The sequence below is a fragment of the Danio rerio genome, chromosome 4, assembly GCF_052040795.2.
Source record: "Danio rerio strain M-AB ecotype USA chromosome 4, GRCz13ab, whole genome shotgun sequence".
In the NCBI taxonomy this organism is placed as follows: Eukaryota; Metazoa; Chordata; class Actinopteri; order Cypriniformes; family Danionidae; genus Danio; species Danio rerio.
Window position 1 is genome coordinate 122501 of NC_141024.2, and position 10000 is coordinate 132500.

At 52.2% G+C, this 10000-nt stretch overlaps 2 protein-coding genes across 5 annotated transcripts in view; both read right to left on the bottom strand.

Annotated features, from left to right (window-relative positions):
• Positions 1–2341, bottom strand: part of prr5b (proline rich 5b (renal)) — an 11072-nt gene extending 8731 nt beyond the window's left edge. The window contains exons 1-2 of one of the 3 annotated variants that reach the window (XM_087247718.1): positions 1299–1496; positions 1–432 (exon numbers count right to left, since the gene is read on the bottom strand). The exon at positions 1–432 is cut by the window's left edge and continues 388 nt beyond it. The gene's annotated coding sequence lies outside the window, so the exon portion shown is untranslated. Of the gene's footprint in view, positions 433–1298; positions 1497–2189 lie in introns of those variants that run through there. The other 2 variants (XM_087247720.1, XM_087247719.1) reach the window with 2 other exon arrangements.
• Positions 2342–2922: 581 nt separating this feature from the next.
• Positions 2923–8343, bottom strand: si:zfos-932h1.3. 2 transcript variants are annotated; one of them, XM_087247715.1, is made up of 9 exons: positions 8264–8343; positions 7656–7858; positions 7434–7529; positions 7172–7267; positions 6967–7077; positions 5945–6074; positions 4877–5687; positions 4758–4789; positions 2923–4644 (listed from the first exon to the last, which is right to left on the bottom strand). In XM_087247715.1, the coding sequence occupies exons 1-9, from the start codon at positions 8292–8294 to the stop codon at positions 3305–3307; spliced, it is 2850 nt and encodes a 949-aa protein (XP_087103841.1). In that variant the 5' UTR covers positions 8295–8343; the 3' UTR covers positions 2923–3304. The 2 variants fall into 2 exon arrangements, with proteins under 2 accessions (XP_087103841.1, XP_087103842.1); XM_087247716.1 differs by lacking the exon at positions 5945–6074.
• Between the last annotated feature and the right edge of the window lie 1657 nt (positions 8344–10000).

Below are 10000 nucleotides of genomic sequence, written 5' to 3' on the forward strand. Positions count from 1 at the left end.
CAGAGCCCTGACCTCCACCCGCAGAGCTGGCTTCCTCCAGCATCAGAGCCTCACGGCAGCACTTTAGCAGAATGTTCAGGAATCCCCATGAACACACCCTGCGGAGCCTCCAGCACACGGTGGACCGCTCCAGATCAACCCGCAGAGGAGCACGGCGCCCCCTACTGAGGGAGGACTGCAGATGTCTGAACTCTCCTGAACCAGAGGCATGATGAGCTGCAGCGTCGCTCCAGAAACCACGAGTCCGACTGAAGAGAGCTTCTGCCTAAAACCAGCGCAAGAATCAGCCAATGAGGACGCAGAATAAGCCGGCTTCATCTCCACCTAACATCAGCTCCCTCAGCGCACCGCTGCAGTACTCCGCTTGCTGTGATGAGACGCTCTCGTCAGTTCTGGAACAAACAGCAGTACTCCTGTGCAGTGATGATGCAGCTGATGAAGAGGCACAACACTACTCAACAAAGCGGATATATCACATATAATATAATGTAATATATGTGTACTTCATGCATATTGAACACATCTAACTGCATGCTGGAGCTCAGCCAACATCTCAGCGGTCAGGGCAGCTTCAGTGCTGAACATTTCTCCAATGTTTTACTTACAGGTCGCCATTTATATTAGCACTGACCCTCATGATACAGCAGCCATTACTACAGTTACACTCTCATCCCCATCACACACACACACACACACACACACGCACACGCACACACACACGCACGTGCGCGCCCTTCAGTATGAGAGCAGAAGCGGAACTCTAGCGCCACCTGCTGGATCACCGCATCCAGTCCAACATCCCAGCCCGCTCCAGACCCTACAGTAAACTCAGAGAAACTCCGCGGTGAATAAACACACCTGAGGTTACCTGTAGAAGGTCTCTCTCTCTCTCTCTCTCTGAAGCCCCCTACATATGAACACTGCAGGAGGGAAATTACAGGTAACCCGAGCTGAGAGCCTCAGAGGAGCCCGTGGAGGATGAGTGGACATCATGAAGCCGGACTTTGCACTGTGATATCGCGGAGTCTGACCTCACACGGGTAAAACACCGAATATCGATCAATAAGCGAGTTATCAATATGCGCGTTCATGAGTGCACACAGAACAGCGCTTTCCTCAGTTCATTATGTTCCCGTCCATCATTCATTAACTCACTTCACCTGCAGCTACAGGTGAGTCAAACAAACTCTCAAGGACACAAAGACAAACAGAGCCTTCAGAATGAAGGAGTGAAAGCCAAAAGCAGCGTCTTGAAGACGGAGAGAGCCGATGAAGCTGCTCAGGTGAAGTGAACTCACCGTGTGTGTCTGCAGCTGAGCTGGGGAAACTCCCGCCTGTCTCTGGAGGAGCTCGAGTTTGGTCGTCTCTTGTGTTTTACGCGCACAGGGAATTATTCCTACAAGTTTTACAGTACATTTAATCCACTTTCGCGATGTTTGATTCGCGTCTCCGCGTGCGTCTCTCCCTCTACAGCGTGTGCGCGCATCTGAGCGTGTGCACGAGGAAAGCGCGAGCCCGCGGGAATACAATCGCAGCGTACAGCGTCGATCCAACAGAGATTACACAACATTTATACAGTAAACAACAGATCATTGTAAATTTATTCCGTCAGTAAAATAATAATATAAAAGCAGCACGACGCGATGCTGAACACACAGTACAGGTGAGTGTGTACCTGAGCAGAGGCAGGAGAGTCTCCAGCACAGATCAATACAGTGACTATGAGCTGATCCGCCCAACACTGAGCGAGTGACGGTACTGTAGTACACACACAGGGTCTCTGTGGTCAGAAACACCACACACACACACACACACACACACACACACACACACACACACACACACACACACACACACACACACACACACACACACACACTCTGTGCAGTAAGTACTGTAGTAAATATATTAGTCATCAGTGCAGCTTTACTGACATTTATAAACACAACTGTAATACTGTAAAACACGAGAAACCAGAACAATAAGAGCTCCTCTAGTAAATGAGTTGATCAGACCTAATGGCTGTTACTGAAATCACACACACACACACACACACACACAGACACACACACAACACCTTGAAATACCAAAAAAAAAAAAAAAAACAGCTTTTTTTGACAGAGTTGTACTTCTGTCCAGCCTTGAGACGCATCTGCTTCTGACTCAAACACACACACACACACACACACCTTCATCTGCTGGACGGCTCAGACTCAGTTTCTCTCCTGTGTTTCCAAAACAGCACTGAAGAAACCCTCAAACAGCCCATATTTCTCCAAACAACCCAGACCATATCTAATGCAGGAGCAAACAGACTCAGCTCGACCCTGAAGATCAGAGTGAGCGCACACACACACACACAAACACACACACACACACACACACACACAAACACACACAAGCGGCCGGACGGTCATGATCACGGACGCGTCTCCAGCACATGCACAATGCGGTTACCATAGTAACGGACTGGCTCTTGTTCAGCACTGAGCCTGTTGTGTGTGTGTGTGTGTGTGTGTGTGTGTGTGTGTGTGTGTGTGTGTGTGTGTGTGTGTGTGTGTTCTGTGTGTGTTCCACTTCAGATGAAAGAGCAGCATCAGAAACAGAACTAATTGGTCACGAAGAGAGAAGAGAAGCACAGAGACGCCTCATTCTCACACTCACACAAACACACACACACACACACACACACACACACACACACACACACACACACACACACACACACACACAGTACTGCAGGCCCATGACTGGATGTGAAGGAGAGAGAAGTGTTTGAATGTTAATATTTGATAAAAGCACGCACACTTACGCACACACACACGCACACACACACGCACACACACACGCACACATGCACACACGCATCAGTGTGTGTCCAGCATGGAGGAGCTGAGCTGAAATGAAGACTCAGAGACGGGAGGCGGTGTGAAGGGTGATTTAATGTCCTGAAGAGCGGCCGGTGCTGACACATGCAGCATCATCAGCTCTGCCGGAGCTCAGTCCGACTGTTTCTGCTCATCAACATCTGCACTAGTCTAGAGTGAAGGCTGGACACTGGAGAGCAGTGCAGAGCGATCAGCTGATCCTCCAGAGCGCTGCCGTGTCTCACACCCCTCCGACTGCGCGTGATTCCCAGAACACCTTCAGCACTCGGAGTCTCTGCAGGAGGTCTGTGTGTTAATGAGCAGCTCCGACAGCCAATGAGGAGAGTGTGGGGCGGGGCTATGGGTCTGACTGAGGCATAGCACACTTCAGCAGTTGGACACTGAGGGAACAGCGAGCGGCATCAGTCAGAGCTCCTTCATTCAGTCAGCGTGACGTGCACCTCCACATGCGGCCCGCCGCTCCTCTTCTCACTGGTGTGTGTGCGCGTGTGGCTGCGCAGCCGGCTGGCGCTGCTGTAGGCTTTGGGGCAGTACCTGCAGGCGTGCGGCCGCGGGCCGGAGTGTGTGCGACGGTGTCGGGCCAGCTCAGAGGAGCTGCGGAAGCGGCGAGGGCAGGCGGTGCAGGGAAACGGCCGCTCGCCGGTGTGTGTGCGCTCGTGCAGCGCCAGCTCCGTGGAGGTCAAGAAGGTGCGCTCGCAGTGGGCACAGGAGAAGGGTCGCTCGCCCGTGTGGATCAGGTGGTGTCTGTTCAGAGCGAACGGCTTGGCGAACATCTTGCCGCAGTACCGGCAGGGGTACGGACGCACGCCGGTGTGGGCCAGCATGTGCTCCTGCAGCGCCCGCTTGTACTTGAAGCTCTTCGGGCACTGCGGGCAGGTGTGCGGCCGATCCTCCGCATGCGTCTTGTCGTGTTTGAGCAGCTCTCCGAGCGACAGGAAGCGTTTGCCGCACTGCGAGCACAGGTACGGCCGCTCGCCGGTGTGCATGCGCTGGTGCCGCAGCAGGATGGACAGCTGCGTGAAGCTCTTGCCGCAGACGGTGCAGCAGTGCGGCCGCTCCCCTGTGTGCGTGGCCTGGTGCTTCAGCAGGCCGGAGCGCAGCCCGAAGCTCTTCCCGCAGACGGTGCAGTGGTGTGGCCGCTCGCCGCTGTGGCTCAGCTGGTGCCGCCGGACGTCACTGCTGCGCGTGAAGCTCTTGGGGCACTGCGGGCACTGGTGCCGCTGGCGGGGGCGGTGGCTCTGGCGGTGCAGGGAGCGCTGCAGCAGCGTGTCGAAGGCTTCTCCGCACTGCGGGCAGCGGTACAGCTGCGCGGCACTGTGGCTGCGGCGGTGCTGTGCGAGTGCGCTCGGACTGCCGGCGGTCTCTCCGCAGATGGAGCAGTAATGCGGCACCGCGCCACCGTGGCTCTGCTTGTGATGCGCCGTCAACAGCCGCAGGTTAGTGAAGTCGCTCTGGCAGACACTGCAGCTGAAGCGCGCCTCGCCGTGCTGCTTCCGGCAGTGTTTGCTCAGGTCCCAGGAGTGCTGGAAGGTCTTCTGGCACTGGCCGCAGTGGAAGGGCCGCTCGCCGGTGTGTGTGAGCTGGTGCCGCTGCACGTCCGAGCGCCGCGTGAACTTGCGGCCGCAGATGTCGCAGGCATAGCGAGCGCGAGGGTTAGCGGCGACCGGCGGGGCGGCTTTACTGCTCCTCCGAGTGCGGCAGGAAGCAGACGAGGGTTCAGAAGTGGCTAAAGGAGCTGCAGGATCAGCACACCCCTCTGAAACACACACACACACACACACATTAATATCTGTTTCTGCAGTCAGTGCTCAGTCACATGTACGCTAGTCACACCAACCGACCAATCACAGCACACCATCACAGCATTACCTCTATCCTGTCCATGAGGTGCGCCGGCTCTCCTAAAATACACAAACACATGAGGACATGATGAGGACTCACACCAGATGTGTGTGTGTGTGTGTGTGTGTGTGTGTGCAAAGACTCACAGCTCCTCCGCTGCTCCTCCTCCTGTTTTCCCCATTGGCTCTGTGCTCTTCCTCTGCCGTCCTCGCCCCCTCCGCCCCAAGGGCTTCTGGGTAATATCTGTCTGGCCCAGGGGTTTCTGGGTAATGTCTGTCTGCCCTGGGGGCTTCTGGGTAATGTCAGTCTGCCCCGGAAGCTTCTGGGTAATGTGCGTGTGCTCCTGTGGAGGGTGTTGGGCGCAGTGGGGCGGTGGGTCAGTGTTGTTCTGTTGTGGGGGCGGTGGGTCGTTGTTGTTCTGCTGTAGGGGCGGTGGGTCGGTGTTGTTCTGTTGTGGGGGCGGTGGGTCGGTGTTGTTCTGCTGTGGGGGCGGCGGGTCGGTGTTGTTCTGCTGTGGGGGCGGCGGGTCGGTGTTGTTCTGCTGTGGGGGCGGTGGGTCGGTGTTGTTCTGCTGTGGGGGCGGCGGGTCGGTGTTGTTCTGCTGTGGGGGCGGTGGGTCGGTGTTGTTCTGCTGTGGGGGCGGTGGGTCGGTGTTGTTCTGCTGTGGGGGCGGCGGGTCGGTGTTGTTCTGCTGTGGGGGCGGTGGGTTAGTGCAGCTGTGCTGTTCAGCTGTAGGCTCCTGCTCCTCCCCCCCTGACTCCTCCTCCTGCATTGGCTCCATCAGCTCCTCCGTCAGCTCCACCTCGGTGTAGTCAGTGACGATGATGGTGTCGGAGCTCAGAATGGTGACTGCGGCGGGCTGCACATGCAGCAGCAGCGGCTCTGAGGACACACACATGCGCGCAGACGGCGGCACGGAGAGGGACGACACGATACACTCGCCTGAGGACCGGGAACCTGAGGACAGAAGACACACACACACACACACACACACACACACACACTTGAATAAACTGAATCTGAACACACAGCAGAGTGTTGCGTGACTCAAACACACACTGATGTGCAGCTCTGGGTCACTCATACTCAGGCCTCCACCACATCTGCTAATGAGTCACACTCACACACACACACACACACACACACTCACATACACACATACACACACACACACACACACACACACACACACACACACACACAGTGTTTGTTACCCAGTTTTCCTTTGGGTGTTTCTGAGCCGCTGAACAGCTGATGGTTCTGCAGAAGAAGCTGCAGGTGCTTTGAGTCGATGCGCACACACTCCTCCAGACCCACAGGGGCAGCGCTGAGCCACGACACCGTCTGACACACACAAGCACACACACACGCAGAGCTTCAGTCTGTTGCATGTTGTCCTCAATGCTCTGCTGTTATTATTCTGTATTTAATAATAATGTGTCGGGCAGTAGCGCTGCTACAAGTAGTGATGCTAATACCTTAACTGCATTTCTCAGTAGTGTGGCGGCAGCGTCGCTACTTTCTAAATCGAATAGCTTTTCAGTAGCGAAGCGATTTTACTAGTCAAGTAGTGCAGTAGCGTCCACACAAGCTGCATTTACCAATCGCGAGTCAACGTTACAGCACCGACATTCACAGAGCCGTGAGGCCGGCGTCTAGCTGACGACAGTGAACACACATGATGGTGCGAGTGAGGAGCTCCTCCTGTTCTACGGTGGTCAACTACACAGTTTTAATGCGCTACCGCCACCTCTGGTGAAACGTGCTTGATGGAAAGATGACTTGGATGTAGCTGAACTACTGTTGCCGTGCAGCTCTTAGCTTAGCTTGCTACATTACCCCGGCGGAAGCTTTGTGTGTAGGAGGAGTAGCTAATAGCTTAGCTTGCTACATTTGTCAAGTAGCTGAATAAACAAAGACAGAAGAGACGGCCGCATGTGTTTAGTGTTGCCTGATGTCGGGCGCAGCAGTGGTCTGCTGGTGTTTGCTTTGGCCTGTTCAGGGTTCTGGGAGAGACCGCTGTAGACTGATGGCATTTCCTGCTGTTCAGCAGCATCAGCTGTTCTGTCATCAGCTGTTCGCCAGCTCTACTGCGGTGTTGCTGGATGAGCAGCGGCTTCTGCTGTCAGCTGCAGATGTGAAGGAACGGCGGAGGAAAGTAGTTCCTCATGCAGAAGTGTTTAAACTCTGCGTGTGTGTGTGTGTGTGTGTGTGTGTGTGTGTGTGTGTGTCCTACCTGTCTGAACTCCGGCACAGGAAGTAGTTTCTCCAGGCAGGACAGCAGCTCCCACATCAGCTCCTTCAGCGCCGTGTCGAACCGGTCGCCGTACTCCACAGGAAACACTTCCTGTGAGAAGCAGATAGACAGGAAGTTCACACATACACACACACACACACACACACACACACGGGAGGCGGAGCAGGAAGCTGGCGTCTCTGACCTGGAAGAAGTAGGCTTTCTCCACCGGGTCCTTCAGCAGCGCCGAGACCAGAGCCTTAAAATTAGAGACGGAGGCCCACAGGTCAGCATCCGGACCCTGCGCACGCACACGCACACACACACACACACACACACACGCACGCACCCACACACACACACGGTTATAGTGTGTGTACAGTAATGAATGGGTTAGGTGTGTATGAGACGCAGAGGCGCGCACACACACACACACACACACACAGGTGTAGAGCAGGTGTCAGTACCGTGTGTCCCGCCGGTGCCGCTGGAATCTGCATCCGGTCCAGCTGCGTCTGCATGATCCTGCTGTCAGCCGCACCACGACACAGCTCCAGCACCATCTGACACACACACACACACACACACACACACACACACACACACACACACACTTGAATAAAGTGAGTCTGAACACACAGCAGACTGTTGCGTCAGTTTCACACACACACACACACATACACACTGACCCGAGCTCTGAGCCCCAGCATGAGCTGCACCCTCTGCCTGAAGGCCATGAGCTGCGGCAGCGCCTCCGTCAGCACACACACCAGCTCCTCCAGCTTCCCATAATGCACCAGGCTCTTGTGCTGCAGCACCTGCCACATGAAGGAGGACAGGAGGTGCAGCGGAGGAACCAGCAGACGCAGAGACGCCAGCGGCAGACACACACCTGCGCACACACACACACACACACACACACACACACTCAGCAGTTAGCAGTGTTGCATTTACAGTAGAGAGCTGTTCTGCACTCTGATTGGCTGATGCTCACTCTCAGCTGTTTGGTTATTGTCAGATAAACACACAGCTAAAGTAGTTCCGGCAGAGCGCATTACAGCTCAATATCACTCCGCTGAATGGTTAGAGTTTATACACACCTGACTAACACACACAAACACACAGACAGACAGACAGACAGACAGAGACACACACACACACACAACAGGGGTCCAGTAGAGCCGCTCAGCAAAGACTCGGTTCAGTTGAGTGAAGCGATTCTTCTTCTGACTCTGTCACGTTACTCCATCACACACACACACACACACACACACACCGCGCGTTTCTCTCTCATCACCTGAGATCTCGGCCAACTTCTCTTCCTCCATGGGGAATGTTGATGAAGAAGCTCCACTGACTGCGTTTCCTGGCGTACGTGACGTCACATCCGCTCTGACTCTGTCAAAATAAAAGCGAAGGAAACAAAATAGGGGTCTTCAGAGTGAACAGCTGACATCATCATGACTCAGAACTCTCCTCCTGTCACTTTACATATTAAAGTCTTTGAGGGAAACTGTGCAGTTAAAGAGGAATAATGTTAGAGGAGCTGACCGTGTGTGTGTGTCCTGATCTGCTCTCCTCCATCACACCTCCAGTCTCCTGCTCTCTGCATGTAATTAATATGTTATATATGATTATTTTGGCTCGTGTATAATTCAGTTCTGTACTGAAGCGCGTGTTATTGAGCATATTTCCATTTCTAATAAGCATTTTCATTAGGAAGACATATTTAAGCGGACTGTCAGAATATTGTCCGTGATCATATTCATGTTAACCGTCCAGATATGCGGCGCTCTGGCGTCATCTCGTGGCGACACTCAGGTATTGCAGGCGAGTCGCTGTATGAAACACTTTTTGGTTAAAACACTGCTGTTAAAATCAGCATAACTTCATCGAGTAATATCAAAAGTCAAGAGTGTATTATTTTGCCATACACATACATGTTTACCGCGTGTTAACCTTTTATTTAATCTTATATTTCCTCTATCGTGGCCGCGTGTGCGCTTCATGTGTCGTCCACAGGGCGGCGGTCATGCGCGGACTGCAGCATTATGGGGGATTGAGTTCAGTACAGCACTCGCGGCTATTATTGAAATAAATGTACAGCGAAGATGAAAATACAGATTAAATGTAAGAATAAAAATGAAATTAACAAATCAGATTAAACTATAGCAACTAAATCAATTAATTAACCCGTATGAGTGTGCATTAGTGAAGCTCATAAACATCTCAGTATAAAACACGCCGTATCTCTGGGTTATCTAAACACATGATTATTTTCCTCAAATCAAGAGTAAATGTAGACAAGAGAACATAATAGTGGAGAGTACATGTAAAATATACCTGTAATTGATAAGTAAAGTAATGCAGAAATAAATTATTTTAAATGGAATAATAATAATCACTATTATTATTATTAGTTTTTTATCAATTATTTCTTTATTAAGCTTTGATTAGCGAGTTTACATTTTAAATGATTAAATTTCTGCAAAGCGTTTAACAATACAGATCCGGAAGTGACAATCTCCTTCATTTCCGTCATAAGCATCTGAGTTTCGCTGATAAACCTCCACAGTCAGAGCTGCTGCGATTATATATGATGTTTATCGATGCTTTATGCTTTATTTGAAGCCGTCATCTCGCCGCATTTCAGCTTATTTATTTCAATAATCGCTTAGTTTAATACCCGCATGTGCTGTACTGAACTCAATCCCCCATAATGCTGCAGTCCGCGCATGCCCGCCGCCACGATAGAGGAAATATAAGTTGAAATAAAAGGTTAACACGCGGTAAACATGTATGTGTATGGCAAAATAATACACTCTTGACTTTTGCTATGACTCGATGACATTATGCTGACTTTAACAGCAGTGTTTTAACCATAAAGTGTTTCATACAGCGACTCGCCTGCAATACCTGAGTGTCGCCACGAGATGACGCCAGAGCGCCGTATATCTGGACTGCAGAGGGTTCATTAATATGACCGAGATCTCGAACAGCCTGACAGCAAGTTTACACTCATTCAGTGATTTGT

What these genes read in the sequence shown, in the direction of transcription:
- si:zfos-932h1.3 (XM_087247715.1), bottom strand. Translation starts at nt 8,294, where the DNA reads ATGGAGGAAGAGAAGTTGGCCGAGATCTCAG. An exon ending in GAAGTTGGCCGAGATCTCAG is followed by an intron (nt 7,859 to 8,263) that starts GTGATGAGAGAG and finishes GTGTGTGCGCAG; the next exon opens with GTGTGTGTCTGCCGCTGGCG. An exon ending in AGAAAGCCTACTTCTTCCAG is followed by an intron (nt 7,078 to 7,171) that starts GTCAGAGACGCC and finishes TGCTTCTCACAG; the next exon opens with GAAGTGTTTCCTGTGGAGTA.